We start from the raw sequence: 20,199 nt of genomic DNA, 5'->3' as shown, positions 1-20,199 counted from the left end.
TGAACAAAAATATGCTTAAGTCTGCATTCAGAGTTCATCAGTTCTCTTTCTGGAGCTAGATAACATTTTTTTTTTATCATGGGTCCTTTGGAATTGTCTTACATCATTGTCTTGATCAGAGTAGCTAAGTCTTTCACAATTGATAATCCTTATAATATTCTTGATACTATGTACAATGTTCTCCTGGGTCTGCTCATTTCACTTTGAATCAGTTCATATAAATCTTCCCAGGTTTTTCTGAAACCATCCTGCTTAGCATTTCTTACAATACGATAGAATTCTGTCACAGTCATATACCACAGCTTGTTCAGCCATTCCCCAGTAGATGGGCATTCCCTCATTTTAGGTCTGATCCTTAATTCTATGATCCAGTCTCCAATTACCTGCTAGAATGATTCCAATCACTCGTAGAAACTGAGCTGCCTTCCATGTCTGAATGGCTGTGTTTGTGTTTCATACTTTTTCCCAGATTAGGGGAAACTAAGTAGTTGAGCATTTTAGTGTAAAAGTCCCCCTCCCCTTTTAAAAAATCTTTTTGGTATACAGACCTAGTGGTGGTATTACTGAGTCAAAGGGTATGTACAGTTTTATAGCTCTTGTATTCATTCTTTATCTACTTATATATGTACAAGTTCACTTTTGCTTCTATCCTCAGTGCCTGGTACAGTGTCTGTCACATTGCATCATAGTTTCCCAAAGCATGAGATACTGCCTCCTGAGAGAGGATCTCTGGAACTATCTAAGGCGGCGGTAGTAATTTGAAATGATGAAAATTTAAAGGGTTAAAGAAAGTAGATTTCGAGGGAGATACTGAGTAATTTTTTTTTATTTGAAAAGGGAGCAGTAGACAACATAAGTTTGGGAACCTCTGAAAAATTTATATTTATTTAACAATATAACAATATAATTTATATAAGAATCATTATTTAACAATATGATAATATCATAGATATAATAATAAGAATTTAATAATATAACAATGAAAGATATTTAACAAATGACTGTTGATTTATATGGCCTGATCAGAGTAGAGTTTAAGTGGTACTCTCTTCTCCCTTGCCCTGGATGCTATGCCTCTCTTTTGAATATAGTATTAAGATTGCAGTTGCCTTTTGGTTTGACTTATGTTGAACTTAAGTCTGCAAAAACTCCTGGAACTGTTTCAGGTGAACTTTTGTCTAGCTAAGCTTTCCTGTGTTGTGCCACTGAAAGTACTTTTTGAACCCAGGTAAGAATTTACACTTATGTATGCATGCATATGCACACGTACATACCAACAACATATAACAGGTTGTGCTTGCCCAAGGCAAGTGAGCCAGCCCCCCATTAGCCAGAGCTCTGATTAATGGATGCTGTTCTTTTTGCCAGCACATGAGAAGTCACTGGACCAAGAGTTTGAGCTGGAGACAGATGCTTTATTTGGAGGATTAAAGAAGGTAAGAGATATATGGATGGCCGTAACTTTGTACTTCTGATTTGAATATTTTGCATCTCCTTTGTTTCCCATTTTAGTATTGGCGTATTGTTCAATAGCTAGAATAAAATATCCCTTTTGTTGCGTGAGAAAGTCAAGTCAACTATGGCATCTACTATGTGCCAGGCACTGTGCTAAGTGCTGAGGATATAAAGCAAGGCAAAACAAAACTAAACTAAACTACCCCTTCTCTCAAGGAGCTCACAGTCTAACGGGAGAGACAACACACAAACAACTATTTTCAGAATGATATACATGATGCAGATAAATTGGAAATAACTCCAGGAGGAAGGTACTAGGAATTTAGGGAGATCAGGAAAGGCTTTCTCTAGAAGGTGAGATTTTAGTTGTGACTTGAAGGAAGCCAGGGAAGGCAGGAGGCTGAGATAAAGGGAGAGAGAGAGAGAGAGAGAGAGAGAGAGAGAGAGAGAGAGAGAGAGAGAGAGAGATTGAGAGAGTGTGAATTAGTTAGCTTCTGGAATGGAGGGACAGCCAGAGAAAATACATGGAGTTTGGAGATGGAGTGTTCTGCTGTGAAACAGCAAGGAGGACAGTGGCACTAGATTGCAGAACATAGGGAGGGGAATAAGATGCAAGAAGACTGGAAAGGTAGAGAGAGACAAAAGCCCCTTTATTGTATTTTCAGTATTCATTGTCAGCCCACTTTTTGTTACTCTTGGGTAGGGAGTCATGTCTATGGTTTGTCTTTAATCTCCTGCTCTTTTGCTACACAATGGCCCCAACTGGTTTTTCCCAACTATTAGCAAATACCTACCTATTTTAAAATACATACAGTTCTGTTAAAATTTCTCATTCTTGGTACCTTATCATGTGGAAGTAACCCATGATCCTTCAAGACTGTGTTAGTGAGTCCTAAATTTTTATGGATCTACCAGTCTGGAAAAGTGTCGCATATGGGGCCAGCAATGTATTATATGTCTGGACTTCACACGTTGGAAGTATCCTCAACCCTTTGGCCTCTCCCTCTGGCTAGCTGGTTCTTCCTAGAACATCTATTTTAAGAAAGAGGCCCAGGTCCAGGCCCACATCCTCATTTCTCTGCAGGGTGCAGTCTTGATTCTCTCAGATTTTCTTGATTCTCCGTACAATGTTATTTTCCTTTCTTCCTCCTACCTCCTTTTTCAGTTCTCTTTTTATGTGTTGTCTTCTTCCATTAGGATAGTCTAAGGACTGTCTTTCATTCTACTTGTATGTGTTTTCCCAGCACTTAACACAGTGCCTGGGATATAGTACACTTAATAAATTCTCCTTGAGATAAGAACTCACCATATGACAAAAACTGTGGGGAAAACTAGAAAGCAATTTGGCAGAAACTAGACATAGACCAACATCTCACAATGTATGCTAAGATAAGGTCAAAATGGATAAAGGATTTAGTTAGGGATAAAGGGTAATAACATAAATAAATTAGAGGAGCATGGAAAAATGTTCCTCTCAGATCTATGGGTAAAGGAAGAGTTTATGACCAAAAAAAGAGATAGAGAGGGTCACAGGAAGTGAAATTGGTAATTTCAGTTAGATGAGATTAAAAAGCTTTTTTTTGTACAAACAAAACAAATGCAGCCAAAATTAGAAGGAAAATGGGAAACTGGAAAAAAATTTTACAGCAAGTTTCCCTGATAAAGATGTATTTCCAAGATATATAGGAAACCAAGCCAAATTTGTGAAAATAAGCACTATTTCCCAGTTGATAGTCAAAGGATATGAACAGGCAGTTTTCATAAGAAGAAATCAAAGCTATCAGTAGTCACACAAAAAAATGTTCTAAATCACTACTGATTAGAGAAATATAAATTAAAACAACTCTGAGATACTTCCTCACACTGATTATATTGGCATAATAGAAAAGGAAAATGACAAATTCTGGAGGGGATATGGAAAAATTGGGATACTAATATACTGTTGATAGAGTTATGAATTAGTCTAACCATTCTGGAGAACAATTGGGAAGTATACTCAAAGGCATATTAAACTGTACATACCCTATGACCCAACAATGCCACTACTAGGTCTGTACCCCAAAGAGATCAAAGAAAAGGGGAAATAGACCTATTTGTACAAAAATATTTATAGCAACTCTTTTTGTAGTGGGGGAAAATTGGAAATTGAGGGGATGCCTGTAAATTAGGGAATGGCTGAACAAATTATGGTATATGACTGTGATGGAATATTATAAGAAATGATGAGCAGGATGGCTTCAGAAAGATCTGGGAAGACTTATATGAACTAATGCAAAGTGAAGTGAGTAGACCTAGGAGAACACTGTATACAGTAAAAACAATATTGTAAGGATGCTCAAATGTGAAAGACTTAGCTACTCTGATCAAGACAGTAATCCAAGACAGTTTCAAAGTACCCATGATTAAAAATGCTATCCACAGAGAGGATTTTGGGAAGATGGCAGAATAGGTCAGAAAATTCCAAGCTCTCCGTATTTTCCCCACAAACAAGTCAAAATAACACCTCAGGGTGAATGCAGAGCAGTAAAAATAAATAAGAGTTGGGGAAGAATGGTAGTCCTCCTGGGACAACTGGAGAAGAACAGAAGAAAAATGCCAGGACTGAGGTTTGGTCCCTGTGAAGTCTAAACACCTCCAGATTAGTTCTGCTGAAACAGCAAGTGGCAAGCCCTGGAGCTGGCTGGATTGGGAGGAAGCCCTGGCCCCAGCCACAGGAATTTTCATCTCCTGGACAATGTGGGGAGTCTGGTATCTGCCTGGAGCAGGGAAAGATTGAGGGAACCTCTGCTGATAAGGGACACCAGGCCCAGCTGTGCTGCTGAGATGTGGAACCAGTATACACCTGGAAAGTAGGATGAGGATGCTGCTGGCTGTGGACTCTTACAGGAGAGTGGAGTTCTTGATTTCAATTTTAAGCCAGAAGGGAGAACTTAGGGAGGACCTGAGGCCAGAGGCACCATCCCTTGTCTCCCAGGAATAGAGGTGATTATAATAAGTTGCTATAAATTTTAAAAAATGAGTAGGCAAAGGAAAAAGAACCCAAATGTAGAAAGTTACTGTGGAAATAGAGAAGACTGGAGTTTGTCTTCAGTGGAGAATACTAAAGCAAAAGAAAGCTTCTCCTACCCCAAAGAGTAATGTCAAATGGTCATCTGCCCAAAAAGAATTCATAGAAGAACTAAAAAAAAAGACTTTCAAAATCAAATGAGAAAGATTGAGGAAAATTAAAAAAATAAGAATAATCCAAGAAAAACAAGATTATGAAAAGAAAGTTAACTAACTGGAAAAGGAGATCCAGAATCTTAAGAAAGAAAACAACTCCTTGATAATTAGAACTGGGCATGGGGAAACCAGCAAAGTTATAAGAGGCCAAGAAATAATAAAACAAAATATAAAGAATGAAAAGCATAGAAGAGAATGTGAAACATCTCATAAGAAATACAACTGATCTGGAGAAGAGATCAAGAAGAGAAAACATAAGAATAATCAGACTATCTGAAAACTATGATCAAAAAAAGAATCTTGACACAATAATACAAGAAATAATTAAAGAAAATTGTCCTGAAGTGTTAGAAAAAGAGGGGAAAGTAGAAATAGAAAAAGTATACCAATTATCACCTGAAAGAGATCCTACAAAGAAAACCTACAGGAATATCATAGCTAAATTCTGGAACCTCCCAGTTCAAGGAAAAATGTCATGAGAAACAAGAAAAAAAAAATTCAAATGTGGCAGAGCCACAATTATAATTACACATGACCTAGCAGCAGCTACCTCAAAAAACTGCAGATCTTAGAACATTATATATCAAGGAGCAAAAGAACTGGGGTTGCGGCCAAAAATATCATAGTTTAAGCATAATTTAAGCATAGTTAAGCATAATTAAGCATAATCCTGAACAAAAAAAATGGATATTCAATGAATTGCCAGACTTTTAGGATTTTGTAGCAAAAAGACCTGAACTTAATAGAAAATTTGACATACAAAATCCAAGAGAAATATAAAATAAACATCAAAGACTAATTACAAGGGACTCAATAAGGACAGATTGTTTACTTTTTTGTATGAGGAAATGTAAACTGTATGTCTAAGATTGTAATTAGTAATTGGGTAGTTTGAAAGAAAGATTGGCATCCTGAGTATGATATGGTTCTAAAAAGTAGTACCATCTAGGAAAAGGAAAAAAGAATAATTACCTTACACAAATGGGGTATGAGAGGAAGAATTGACACAGAGGAATTAGATGGGGGAAGACTGCTGGTAGTTCTGGAACCCTACTTTTATCAGGAATGGGCTAAAGAGGGAACAATATATATATATATATATGTGTGTGTGTGTGTGTGTGTGTGTGTGTTGTGTGTGTGTATCTAGAAGGGTTTAAAAGTATTCTAAATTTAGAAAGAAATAAAAGAATAAAAGGCTAAGGAGATGGGGGGGGTGAGAGGTTTTCAGAGGGAACCATGCTGGGTGAGGTACTAAGATAAGAGGAGATAAAGAAAGGTATTTAGTTCTATGGGAATGGAAGGATGAGGGAGGGATCTTTGGAGGGCATAGGTTAAGTAATAGGATGGCAAAGTAGTAGTAGTAAAATAGAGAAGTCAGGAAGAACAGGAAATAAGACATACACACAAACATAAAATAAAGATCAGGAGTAGAATTTACTAGGGAAAAAAGCAGGTGTAGTAATCATGCTGTCAGACAAAGTTAGAGCTAAATAGATTTAATCAAAAAAGAAAAATAGGGAAATTACACCATATGTCAGCTATATTAATCAATTAATAGACTATTATATTAGGCTATTTAAAATAACCAGACAGGATAAGGTTGGAATATTGCTGTGGTATAGGAAATGATGAATTGATGGACTTAGAAAAGTATAGAAAGACTTGGACTTATGAAGGAAGATGTTATCCATCCTTAACGATACAGAGGACAAACCAGAGTGCAGTCTTACATAGCTGCACTTGAATGTACATGTCTGTATATGAGTATGATTATAAGCATCTAAGTATATGTATGTATATGTAAGTGCATGTATGTATTTGTGTGTATATCCACATATATGTATGTTTATGTGTGTGCATGTGCATGCATACATACATACGTACATACATAAATATATCCACACTTAAATATAGCCTTTTTGAGGGAGGAGGAGAGAAGGGAGGAAAAAACAAAGTAAAAAGTGCACAGTAGAGAACAAGAGAAAACGTACAAGGAAGCAAAGAAAAGATGGACAGCTCTGAATACAATGTGTAGTGTTTATTATATAGGCTTTTTTGAAATGGGAATTTATTGCTGTGTATTTTGGATCCTCTCTTATATTCTGCTGTGCACCCGGCAATGCTTTTTTTCTTTTGTATTTAAGTTTTAATATTTAAGCTTATAAATGTTTCCTTTTCCTCTTCTTATTATGTATTTAAGCTTAAAATACACTTTAAAAAAATGCTATCTACTTCCAGAGAGAGAACTGATAAACTCTGAATGCAGATTGAAGCATACTTAAAAAAAAAACAACCCCAAAACTTTGTTTTTCTTCTTTGTGTGTGTGTTTTCTTTTGTACCATGGCTAATATGGAAATGTGTTTTGCATGACTTCACATGTCTAATCAATGTCATATTGCTTGCCTTCTCAAGGGGTAAGGGAGGATCAGGAGGAAAGGAGAGAATTTGAAACTCAAAATTTTAAAAAAATGTTAAAATTTTTTACGTATAATTGGGAAATATTTAACAAAATCAATAAAAAATTTAAAACAAATGCTTCTCGTCTTGACTTGCATGAGGACCAGCCTAGCCAAGGTGTAGAGACTTATCACTACAAGGGTGGTCACTTAGTGTTGCTTGCTCAAGCATCATCACAATTTAATAAATAATTTTTGATACAGTCTGAGCAGCACTGTCCTCTCCCTTGCCCTAGATGTGAATATAATCTTCACAAATCTATCCAGTCAATAGATTTTTTGGGGGGGGTTCAGTAACTTTTGTTTTGGAAAAAAACTATGTTCATATGTGGAGTTCTTTCTGTTTCTCTTGGTGATGGAAATATATATCCTGATAAAGTATCTTTTTAAAATGCTAAAGAAGAATGTTCTGGCATTTTCAACTTTTGAGAACTGAAAAGTCCTACTTAGAGTTAGAGCAAATTTAGCTTGGTTTTCATTCTTGGGAAACAGGTTGAATTTGGGCTAGTTATGATTTGCTTTTTCAAAAGTACCGCTTCAACGCCTTTTTGTGGGTTGAAGATGAGCTGTGCTATACCAGGCTATGCCAAGGAACAGATCTTCAGACAGGTCCTACAACGGACTTTTGAGGACAGGCATTGAGGAAGCCTGGTGTTGGACCAAATATACATCTGCTATCTGAGGTTATTCTAATTAAGTGCAGAGAGACTCATTATTATGTAGACTGTATGCTGTTGACATCTATTGGGTATATTACAGAGGGGTTGCATTCTGTGTTGGCGGAGGGACTGCTTATGTTGAAGAAATAGATTTTTGAAATGTCGCTATAAGTATTATTTACCTAATTCAGAAGCAGTAGCCTATCCCTTTCTCTGATTTACTCAATATCTTTTCATGCCAGATTATTATGTAGCGTCATAAGATTATAGGACCACAGAGCTGGAAGGGACCTTAGAGGTCATCTAGTTCAACAAGCTCATTTTATAGATGAGGAAGCTAAACCTACTGAAAGCAAATGACTTACCTAGGATTACATAGGTCAGAGGTGTCAACTAATCAATCAGTAGTCATTTATTAAACACCTACTATGGTGTCTAGCATACAAATACAAAGAATGAAACTGGCCTTTCCCACCCAGGAGTATATTCTTTGGTGAGGGCTAGGGGAAATGACAATCCAATACACATATAAATAGGTACAGAAGAGGAATTTAATCTCAGGTCCTTTGATTTCTGAGCCAAAGCTCCTTTTATTGCACTGTAATGAAGCAAGGGCCCACGTGGAACTTTGAGAGCATTTCTGACCTGCAGGATTTCTCATTAAGGTGCATGTGACTGTATCCCGTGAATGTATTCATGGAAAGTTGAGTGCAGACTGAAATTCTGTGAATGCATTTTTAAGTTCTCTCTACTTAAAGAAGCCTCACTTTGAATCTTTGTATAAAACAAAGAAACTATTTGTAATACAATTAATCACCCCTTAATTTAACTATTTTTCTTACTTTGTATTTTCCTGTGGATTTCTTTAAAGTGGGGCACTCCTGTGCCAAATTGTAGACATCTTTGGGCCTAAATACACTTATCCAGTTCTTTCCTGGGCATTGAAAAAAATGAATGAATGAATAAAAAAAATACCACTTAATGCATGATTGCTATGTACAAAGCACTGTGCTAAGTCTAAGTACTGGGGATACAAATAGACAAGCAAGACAGTCCCTGCTCTTAAGAATTTCATATTCAAATGCAGGAGACAACATATGTAAGAGGTTTCAGCTGCAAGTCATCTGGAAAGGTCCATGGCCCTTAGGATTCAGTGGCAAAGCAGATGTAATTTATCTTTAATGCCATTTCTACTGCTAAAACTGTATCTTTTTCTGATATTGAACCATTTGACAATGCCAAGGACTTTGGTGGTGAGGGCTTTCTTTTTGAAGTCTTTAGTAACTCTGAGTGCTGAGAAGACAGGGCATTCAGCACTAGCAGAAACAATTGCATCTCAACAGAGGTTACTTGAAGGGATAATGGCAATGGGACTGGGCTGGACACTGGATTAGGAGACTGTTGGTGTGGGAAGTCTAGCTACTCCTGGGTCTGTTGGGCTTTTATGGTAATTGGTTGCAATTAGTCAACAGTTGGTGGGGGCAGTGGCAAGCAATGTAGGTCCCCTTCTCCCTAGTGTATGCTTCCCTTAGTGATGGCTTCTGGACCTAGACTGGATGCAGGGCTAGACATGCTACTGTTTCAGTGCTCTTGGATTCAGGTTCCTGGGCTATCTCTGCTATGTGAGGTGTTGATTTGACTTGCCTGGAACGTACCATCTCATATCTTTTTTTGTATTTTTTATTTTTTTAAAGAGAAATCAAACAGCAAATATGAAACAAGATCCTCAGGTACTCTGGCTTAAAGTGTTTGCTTTAGCAACATAAGTTTGAGTGTGCACTTATTTTTATTCAACAGAAAAAACTGGTGTCATAACTCAGAAATGTTAGAGAAAATTTCGTCACATTTTCCAGTCGAAGAGACAAACAATCCACTTTTTAGGCTGACTAGATTATGAGACTTTCATCTGAAAGGAAACATTTTTGAACATGTTGTGAGAACCTAGATTTAGGAGAGGAGAAGGTCAGGACCCAACAAGTCTTGGAAACCACCACTGATTCATTTTCAAATTAACAGGCTTGGGCACTGCTTTGTCCTGTTGCCTCAGGACAGAGGAATGTGCCTTCTGACATATTGCCAATTCTCAGCTCTCACTGTTACTCCTCACTGAAGAACCTGTCCAGAATGGGGTGACTCAATAGTTCAAGCCTACAGTATCAGTTCCTTGGGCAGAGGATCCTAAAACTCATATTATTGTTGCTTTGTATTTTTGTGGAAAAATAAATATGGTTCATGGACCCCAGACACTTGCTTCATTATGCTTTGGAGAAGTTTATTCACTCATCCATCCATTCACCAGATAGTCTTTGAAAGTGTTTATGATAAAGCCTTCTGTTATGTGTTGTGTGTATTCAAAGAGGTATAGGCAGAGATCCATTGGCACCTTAAAAAGTTGTTAGAATAGTTAAATAGCAACATAAGACAACAATTCAAGCAATGTCCCAAGTCAGTATGTAATTGTCAATCTATAGAAGATAAGTACCATGTGAGTGAAGAGGATGTGTTCTGGATTAATGGGGAAGGTTTGCAGAAGTCAGAAGATGGACTGAACCTTGAAAAATGGGTAAGGATTTAGATAGGCAGGGGGTATTCCAGAGGGGAGCAAGATGAGCAAAATTGCAAAGACTGGCACACAGAAGGGGCATTTTGGGAACAATGAGGCAAGATCACTTTGGTTGAAGGAGGGTTTTTGTAGGGGAGAGGTAGATTGGGGTGAACAACCTTCCTCCCTGTTCCCTGGCAAATATTCCTGCTTTTTGGGAACATGATTTTGAGGGAATCTGTCACAATTTGGGAAAGGTCTTCTGTCTTTGAGCTTGTGGTTTTGAGGGGCTAAGGATGGCTGTTCTTGCCAAGAAAGCTGTGTGTGGCAGGGGAATTTGAGTAGCTGGGAGAGATATCAGGACACTATTTGGACTTCATATGACCAGGATTCCACATGCAGTTTATTCATTTTTTTTGACATCTGCCTTTTTTTTTTTTTCAGGCTGTGTGAGGGCAAACACTTTGCGCCCCAGGCTTCTGGCAGTGTCCTGGAGCTGTGGTGTTTTCTGGAAGCTGTGTTATGCTAAGGGAAGGGGTGTGTGTGAGGACAGCTAGTGTCTGGAATGGTGTGAGCCAGATGCCTTTTCTGATTCATGTCATCAACTGCTTTCATGCCTGGCATTTTCCCTTCTCTCTCTACTGAAGCCACAGGGGAGAAGCTCTTCTCTTGATAGAAAATTTTAGACACATATATCTTGCTTTATGGAATAAATGTATTCATTTGTAAAGAGTTGCGGTCAACCTACCTGTCATTGTGGGAAAAGTTGTCTCTGAGCTGAATTTTTGTATATCGAAGCCTGTTCTCCAGCTTTGTATTAGAGGTCATGAGATCATGGCTAGAGCTCAAAGATACCTCAGAGTCCATTAGTCCACCTTCCTCCCCATTTGACAGTTGAGAAACAGGTCCAGAGAGACTGATTCAATTCTCCAAGGTCATATAGGAAGCAAGTGGCAAGGCTAGAATTTGAACTTAGGTCCTCTCTGCTGCAACAATTTTATTTTAATTTTCTGATTCACCTTCTGTGACCTTTAGTGATACCAGCCCTTGAGCTTTTAGGTTTCCCTGATGTTCCTGTTGAAGGACCATCAGATTTAAAACTGGAAGGAGTCTTTTGAGGTCATTTAGTCTAATCCTGTAATTTTACAGGTGAGGAAACCAAGCCTCAGAGAGGGTAAATTACTTGCCAAATGGAGCATCCTTGGATGTCACATCCAGAGTTCTTTTCCACTGTGTTACACTCCATCCCCAGGAAGCAAGAATTAATGGAGTGTAAACAAGCATTTTAATGCATGTGGAGGCTGCTATTTAAAGGCCTCTTTAAAGCTTATTGTAAACTATAGAATTGAGTAATACAAATAATCAACTCCTAATTTATCTTTTTTAAGCCTAAATTTTCCTGTAGTAGTTTGTTTTGTTTTTAACTTGAGGCATACCTATACAGAGCAATCTTTTTAGTAATAGAATTGGAGCAGGTCTTTCTTTTCTTTTCTTTTTTAAAACACATTTTTATTTCATTAAATATTTCCCAATTATGTGTAAAACTTTTAAAATATTCATTTAATTTTTTTTAAAGTTCCAAATTGTCTTCCTCCCACTTGACCCTCTCCCACTTTTTCAGAAGGCAAGCAATATGATATTGATTAGACATGTAAAGTTATGCAAAACATTTTCATATTAGCCATGTTGCAAAAGAAAACACACACATACAGATACATACACACACATATACACACAAACCCCAAGAAAAATAAAGTTAAAAAAAGTATTCTTTGATCTGTACTCAGAGTTTATCAGTTCTCTTTCTGGAGGTGGATGACAATGTATACAATGTTCCCCTGGGTCTGCTCACTTTACTTTCCATGAATTCATATAAGTCTTCCTAGGGTTTTTTGAAACCACCCTGCTCATCATTTCTTATAGCACAAAAGCATTGCATCACAATCATGTACCTCAACTTGTTCAATCATTCCCTAATTTATGGGCATTCCCCTCAGTTTCCAATTCTTTCCAACCACAAGAAGAGTTGCTATAAATATTTTTGTACAAATCGGTCTATTTTCCCTTTTCGTTGCTCTCTCTTACAGACCTACTAGTGGTATTGGCTGGGTCAAAGGGTACGTATAGTTTTATAGCCCTTTGGGTGTAATTCCAAATTGTTTTTCAGAATGGTTAAACTAGTTCACAACTCCACCAACAGTGCCTTAGTGTCCCAATTTTTCCACATCCTCTCTAACATTTTGTCATTTTCCCTTTCTGTCATGTTAGCCAATCAGAAAGGTATGAGGTGATATCTCAGAGTTGTTTTAATGAGAGCTGGTATTTCTAGACTCCAGAGAATGAAGGCATTGGATAAAGGCATTTGTTTGAATGGAAAGCACACTTTTTTTTTAAGCTGTTGAAATTTAGTTTGCAAAGGTTACCTGAATGGGTCCCTTCATGTAATCTTCCCTGGTTCAGTCCCTTAGAAATATATAAAACTCAGTTTTACTACTTGTTAGTTGGCAATGACTCTGAGACATGATAATTGGATGTATTCTCTGCCTGTAAGCTTGTTGTTGTTTGTCCTCTCTTCTCGAAGAGGACCATGAGATCAAGAAGGTGATGTCTTGACTTGCAAGTGAATTGGATTTAAGTGAGGGAGGACTTTGCAAAGTCACCAGCCTCATTTTCTCCTCCAGAGCCATCTGGATCCAGTGACTACATATAGATCAGGAAGACTGGAGATGGCCTGATGGGAAGGAAGACGGAATGAGCAAAGGAAGAAAGATGTGTGTTCTGGGAAAGGTTCAAAGTGTTTGGAGCAACTGTAATAAGTGCAAACACTTTAAGGGTGTGAAGTGCTCTCCCCTCCACAGACCTGCAGAGTAGACAGTGCCACTATTATTGACTATTACCATTTTAAAGATGAGGAAACTGACATTCAAAGGGGTTAAGTTACACTAAGCCTGTAGGATTCTAGTGTCTCCACAGGGCCCAAGTAGCTTTTTTTTTGAGGGGGGGCACAAATTAAGGCAGTAATGAGATCTTTGTATTAGAGTGCCAAGTTCTCAATTTGGTTTTATTCTTTGAAGATAAGAAGAATGGGTGTTTTTTTTTTTAATTTTTTGAGGTCCCAGCAGAACTACCCTCAGATAAAAGGCACAGCTTGTGGGTAGCTTACCTCCATGAAAATTACTAAATAAACTTTGCTCATGCCCTGTGGATCAAGTCCAAGATCCTCACCCTAACTTCAAAGCCCTTCCCTGGGGTGCCCTGGACTACCTCCGATTCTTCAGCCCACACCGTGCCCTCGCCCACCTTTTCTGTTCCTCTAAGGCACAATTGCTCCAAATCACTTGTCCTGTATCCACTTGTCCCATTCTTGCCTTTGAACTCTTTCCAAAGCAGCACCCATTTACCTGACACATTCTTTTCACTTGCCAAGGGGTATCTCCACTGTTGAAACCTTACTTCCTCTATGAAGCTTTCTAAGATTGATGGCTTCCTTTGTCCAGTCCTGTCCAGGCTAGACTTGGGGACCTTCTATAAAAATATTCTTTTCCCTCACTAGAGGGAAGTAGAGATATTTTGGAGCAACCTCAAGGAAGAGAATAGTCATCACTTGCATTTCAGTGCAAATAAATGAATGTGCATCTTAAGTATCTCAGTTAAGGAAGAAAGGAAGGAAACAAGCATGCTATGTGTCAGGCACCATGCTAAGGACTTTACAGATATTGTCTCATTTGATCCCCACAACCCTGGGAGGTAGGTACTATTATTATCCCTATTTTACAGTTGAGAAAACTGAGGCAAATAGAGGTTAAATGACTTATCCAGGGTCACACAGCTAGTAAGTATCTAAGGCTGGATTTGAACTCGGGTGTTCTTGCGCTTTCTTCAATTTAGTTAAACTAAAAATCACAGATATTAGAGCTTGACTTGGAATCAGAAGGCTTGAGTTTGATTCTGGCTCTGCCATTTAACAATGACCTTGGGCAAATCACTCCTCTCTGAACCTCAGTTTCCTCATCTGTAAAATAAGATAATTGGCTTAGATAGTATATATCTAAGGCCCCTTCCTACTCTAATTTCTAAGATCTTAATCCCAAGGCAAGAAGTACATACAAAAAATCTACAGCATGAATATACAGTTAATAAACACACAAATATACATACATGCCTGCACACATCCACACATCAAGTAGTTAAGTACAAGATATTTTGGTAGGGATGACTCTGGCAGTTGGGGGGAGGTCAAGAAAAGCTTCATGCAGAAGATGATGGTATGTGAGCTACTTCTTAAAGGAAGAGAGGGACTCTGAAACAGAGGTAAGAAAGGAGTGCATTCCAGGCCTAGAGGACCACCATTGCAAAGGCACTAGGACTGGAAGGAGTTTGTTTCGACAGGGTGAATGAGAGGTCATAATATGCAATGGAGCTGGAAATATTGGTTGGGGCTAGGTAGGACAGGGCTTTGAAAATGAAATAGAGATTATATTTTATTCTAGAGGTAATAGGAGCCAGTGGAGTGTTTTGAGTAGAGAAGTCACAGGATCAGAGCTGCACTTAAAGAACATTGCTTTGTAGCTCTAAGAGAGAAAGAAGTAGAGAGAGACTTGAGGCAGGGTGACCAATGCAGAAATCTAGGCCAGAGGTGATGTGGACCTGAACTAAGGTGGTAGTTTTGTGAGTGGTGACAAAGGGTCTGATGCAAGAGATGTGGAAGTAGAACCAGCAGAATTTGGCAACTGATTGGATATGTGGGGTGAGGAAGAGTGAGGAGTCCAGGATAATGTCCACATTATGACTCTGAGACAGTGGAGGCATGGTGGTACCTTTGGCAGAAATAGAGAAGTATAGGAGAGGGGTTGGTTTAGAGGGAAAGATCTTAAGTTCAGTTTTAGGGATGTTGAGTTTGAGATGTCTGGGATATCCAGTTTGAAAGGTCCAAGAGATAACTGGTGATGCAGTGAAGTCCATGGGTGAGACTGGGGTTCTCAAGGTACAAGAATGGTAAGGGGAAGGGCAGGGACTAGAAAGCTCAGAGACTGAGGGTGAAAGAAGAGGGAAATATGATGGATATGGTGAACTGAAAGCCAGTCAGCTTTGCTTTATTACCATAATCGCATAGACTTTTAGGCCTGTGTACATGCAGTCAACGTAATCACCACCTGGCCATTCTTACATGTCACCTTTGTAGGTGAAGATGTCTATCTATATCTGTCTATGAAATATGGGCTGGCATGCCCAGCATGGGCTAGTACACAGACATCTTAGTATGAGTAATTGTGGTGTTTCCCTATCCCACATGTCTTCATCTTTTCTGGATTTTGGTCTTGTGACATACATTTTTATTATTAGCAACACTTGACAGGCTCGATTCCTTCAGTTGCTGTTTGCTATAATATTGTAGGTGCTGGGATTTTTGATGACAATGGATGGAATACTTTAATTAAAAAGGGGTTTGGAAAATTGTGGATTTATGGTGTTCATGAGACAGGCAGCCCAGAATAATGAAAAGGGATCTGGTCTTGGAGTCAGGAAAACATGTCTAACCCATGCCTTTGATACATACTGACTATTTGACTCAGTGCCCTTAGCAGTCCTCTAAGATTTTAAGTTGCAAAGCAGATGCAGGTTTGCTTTGATAGGAATTTCTTATGCCAATGAGATCATATGTATCGTCCAAAATAATGGTTGCCATACGCATGGCGGACAACTATATGGAGACCCAAAGAGTGGTTGGGTCTGAAGGAAGAAGGGTGGAAGCCACCTAGAATAGCTCTAACTCATCGAGAAACCATAATACCACAGAAAATTGATCTGGAAGGGACCTTGAGGGATCATCTGGTCTGGCCTACAGTCTTCAAGCAAGCGACATATTGTTATCCTCATTTTATAGACCAATCAGAATGTTTCCTTGTACACATAGTAGATCTTCCATTAATGGAAATCACATCCCTTTTCATTTCCTTTCATCCTGGTGATTCCTAACAAAAATCCTCCATAGAAAAGCCACCCAATTTGTTTCCTCTTTTTTTTTTAGTGAATATTTCTTATCCCCCACCACTCCATGAATGGTTAGATGGCTCTTCTTATATACATCACTACTTCAGAGATTTGCGATTTCATAGGTGGGTATCCTCTTCCAACCCTCCTAATTTTCATCCTCTCTGCGTGATAGGAAATGGTTTTCCTGAGTTGCTATGACCAAAAATCTTGTCACTCTGAATTTAAACTGGACATCTCTGAACTGAGCAAGGCTGGTCCATGGACAGTAGGATATACAGTCTCTTTCAAAACTGGTATTTGAAACCTTTCCTGCCCTGTCTTTCCTAGATCTTTCTACTAGGGTTTGTGTTCTATTGGCAAGGCCTTTGAGAATCTAGTATCACCTTGATGAAATATTAGAAGATATAAGCAGGGAATTTTCCTTGATTAAGGACACCAAAATAAACTAAATTGTGATATTTTAGTAATATAGTTTACCTTAAAGAACAGGAGAGAAACTTGGGGTCACTTATATCAAGTACTTTTTTTTGGAGACCAGATCTCCCTATCTAGCTCTGGTAGGAAGTGCAGCAGCCACTCATGGACTCTATCCTAATAGACATGGAGCTTTGACTTGCTCCATTTCTAACCTGGATCAGTTTGTCTCTTAGGCAACCTAGTACTTCCTCCTACCCTAACCTTTTAGGGGCTCATTGATGCTAGAATTAGGGCTAATATGATCTAACAGCCTTATCTTCCCCAGTAGCAAGGATTGTAGGCATGTTCAAGACTTGAGTTAATTCGGGGTTATAACAAAAGCAAAATGAGTATCTGAGTTTGATTAAGAGAGAAGGCTAGGTCTGGGACATTGGAGAGGGGACATTTTCTAGGAGGTAGAAATCCTCATGATTAGGAAATGACTATGACATCAATTAAATTTTGACCTTAAACTTTTCCCATCCAGGGGTCAGGAAATAGAAAAACTAAGAATGTGCAAGGAGTTCATAGGATTCTGGATCCTATGATCCAGAATTGGAGTGAACTTCAGAAGCCATCTAGCACAGCCCTTGCTTTTTACAGATGAAGAAACAGATCCAGTAATGTTAAGTGACTTGGCCAAGGTCACAGAGGTATTAAGAGGAAGATCTGAATGTTTTTAATATGAGTGAAGTCTCTGTACCTAAAATGTAAGTGATAGAGCCCAAGGAGTAGGCAAGTGTCTTTTCCCAGAGATCAGATGTTGAGGAAAAGCTTCCAGGAAGGCGGCTTAACTTGGGATTGTAGACAGAGGTGGAGGATAGGCTAAGGGTGTATAGAGAAGCGCTGCCCTGTGAAGCCGACTTACACTTTTACAATACCGTTTGCTTGTTTAACATTGTTCAAGAATCCAGGTGATTTTATCTAACGAGTACTAATCAAAACTCTGAATAACCACTGCCCAGAAATCCCTCACCATATAATAAAAACATGTTCTGGTTAACTTGGATTTTTGAGAGAATAGAAAGGAAACAGGACTAGAGGAAGCTGAGATGCCAAAGGCACTATCTTAGCAGGTAGAGACTGACCCCTTGTGGACTTTTAAGGTGGTGACTGCTCCAAAAGGGAACCCAGAGATGGAGACATGTAGAATTGTCCTTGTTCTCTTCCATTGCTCTTGGATTTTCTTACCTTCTCCTTCCCGGACCATCTGAAGTTTTATTTGATGTGTTTCTGTTATATGACTGCATGCCCAGGTTGTCATCTTTGTTGTTATCATCATGATCTTCATTATTATCGTAATCATCACTATTATTATGATTATTATTATTGTTGTTGTTGTTGTTATAGATTTAAAGCTAGAAGAGGGCAGTTGGGTGGTGCAGCGGATACAGTGCCGGGAAGACTCATCTTTCTGAGTTCAAATCTGGCCTCAGATACTTACTAGCTGTGTAACCCTATGCAAGTCACTTTATCCTGTTTGCCTCCGTTTCCTCATCTATAAAATGAACTGGAAAAGGAAATGGCAAACTACTCCAGTGTCTTTGCCAAGAAAACCCCAAATGAGGTCATGAAGAGTCAGACAGGACTGAAACATGACTCAACAACAGCAGAAGAGCTGGGCAGCTCAAGGGCCATTTAGTTCAGCGCCTGCATTTTAATGACAAGGAAACTGAGGCACAGAGTCACACAGGCAGGCAGCAGATGGTAAAGCTGGGTGTTGGCCCTAGGACCTCTGGACCTCTGACTCTAAATGTAGAGCTCTTTCTGTTGTGCCATGAAGACTGTCTATGTACTTCATTTGCCATAGCACACCACAAAGTGCCATTTATACATTATCTCTGTGGTGGTGGTGCTGGTGATGATGATGATGGTGGGGTAATGACTTTCTAAAAGATGCACTGTTTTTTACTACAATTTCCAGTCAGTCAATAAATCAAACAAAATGTATTTATTAAACACCTACTATGTGCCAGGCATTGTGCTAAGCTCTGGGATCAAAAAGAAAGGTTTCTTAAAAAAAAAAAGGCCTTTAAGCTTAGGATACGAGGACTCATCAGACTAACAGCATGGGCTAATGGAAAGACTGATGGATTGGATTTGGTATACTTGGATTCAAATCTTAGCTCTGACCCACACTGGTTGTATGACTCTGGATGGGCAAGTGATTTCCCTTCTCAGAGTATCAGTTTCCTCGTCTGCAAAATGGGAATGTTATTTATTATTCCCACCTCACAGGCTTATTAGAATAAAAGCACTTCAAGTACCCTAAAGTGCTACACCAGTGTGAACTAATTTTATTATTATTATTATTTCCTCAAAGGAATGCTTATTTTTTTTATGGGGATAAGAGTGGCCCATCCCATTGGCAGCAAAGTTTATTCTCTTCCAGAGGACTCTAATGAGCATCTGATGTGGCATTGGGAACTGAGACCCACTGTCCCTTTTGTTCTGTGTCCCCAGAGATTATTCTGGTTTTCTTGTTGTAGCAGTTATCATCCTTGCCGCCTGAAGAGAGACAAGATTAAGAAACTGTTTGAACTGGGTGTGTGTGAATTTTTAGCTTGTCCTTATTAGCAGAAAATTGGATTTTACCCTGCTGTGACCCTTCATGGCAGTGCCGTTCATCAGTGGTCAGGATTCTGGCTCCTCCAACCAGTCCTTCCCTGCGGAGAGAATATAGGCTATAGATCTACCAGATGTGAGGAGGATAAAACCCAAGGATTAGGAAGCAAAGGAAGATTGATTGACACCCAGGGAGCTTGAGATCTATCTCTATCTGTGAACACATACATATGTGTATATGTATATATGGTTTCATTTATGTATATGTTTGATACATGTGACATTTGATATATATATATAGTTTGACACACATACATATATTTGACAAATAGATTTTATATAGTTTAATATATGTACATATGCATATATTTGATATCTGTATAGTTTGACATATATAGATACAAATAGACATGAATATTTATACCATACATACACACACACACACACACACACATACACACACACACACACGAACTCTGGTTGGTTTTGCTTAACTGTTTCTTTGTTACAAGCAACGTTTATATGGTGGGAGGTGTTAATTGGGAAGTGACAAGGATGTGGAAACACAAAATTAATCAATAAACCATTAAGAAAAGGAATATGCATTTGAATGCAAACTCTGTATGGGTAGAGATTATTTCACTCTTTGTACTTGCATCCCCTACACTTACAGACTTGTTGATTTAAGTGTACTATGAAGGACTTGTGTAATCCGGGATGATTTGGGAGTAGGGAGTGGGCCCAGAACTGTACTTTGTAGATGGTAGTTTCTGTATATAACCTTAGAGAAGATGATAATACTCACTGACTTTAGAGCTTGTTGGCCATTGTTGGCCAATGGTTATATCC

The 20,199-nt window shown here is 38.6% G+C and overlaps 1 protein-coding gene across 1 annotated transcript in view; it reads left to right on the top strand.

Annotated features, from left to right (window-relative positions):
- The window catches only part of HHAT (hedgehog acyltransferase), a 475,631-nt gene that overhangs the window by 35,133 nt on the left and 420,299 nt on the right, over positions 1-20,199 (top strand). Inside the window, exon 3 of the mRNA XM_021007864.2 lies at positions 1,369-1,436. Within this exon, the coding sequence (XP_020863523.1) occupies positions 1,369-1,436 (68 nt within the window). The remainder of the gene's footprint in view (positions 1-1,368; positions 1,437-20,199) is intronic.

Source organism: Phascolarctos cinereus, unplaced genomic scaffold, assembly GCF_003287225.1.
Source record: "Phascolarctos cinereus isolate Bilbo 61053 unplaced genomic scaffold, phaCin_HiC Scaffold_5;HRSCAF=322, whole genome shotgun sequence".
NCBI lineage: Eukaryota > Metazoa > Chordata > Mammalia > Diprotodontia > Phascolarctidae > Phascolarctos > Phascolarctos cinereus.
The sequence above is the reverse complement of the archived record's forward strand: the minus strand, read 5'-3'. Positions and strand labels throughout refer to the sequence as shown.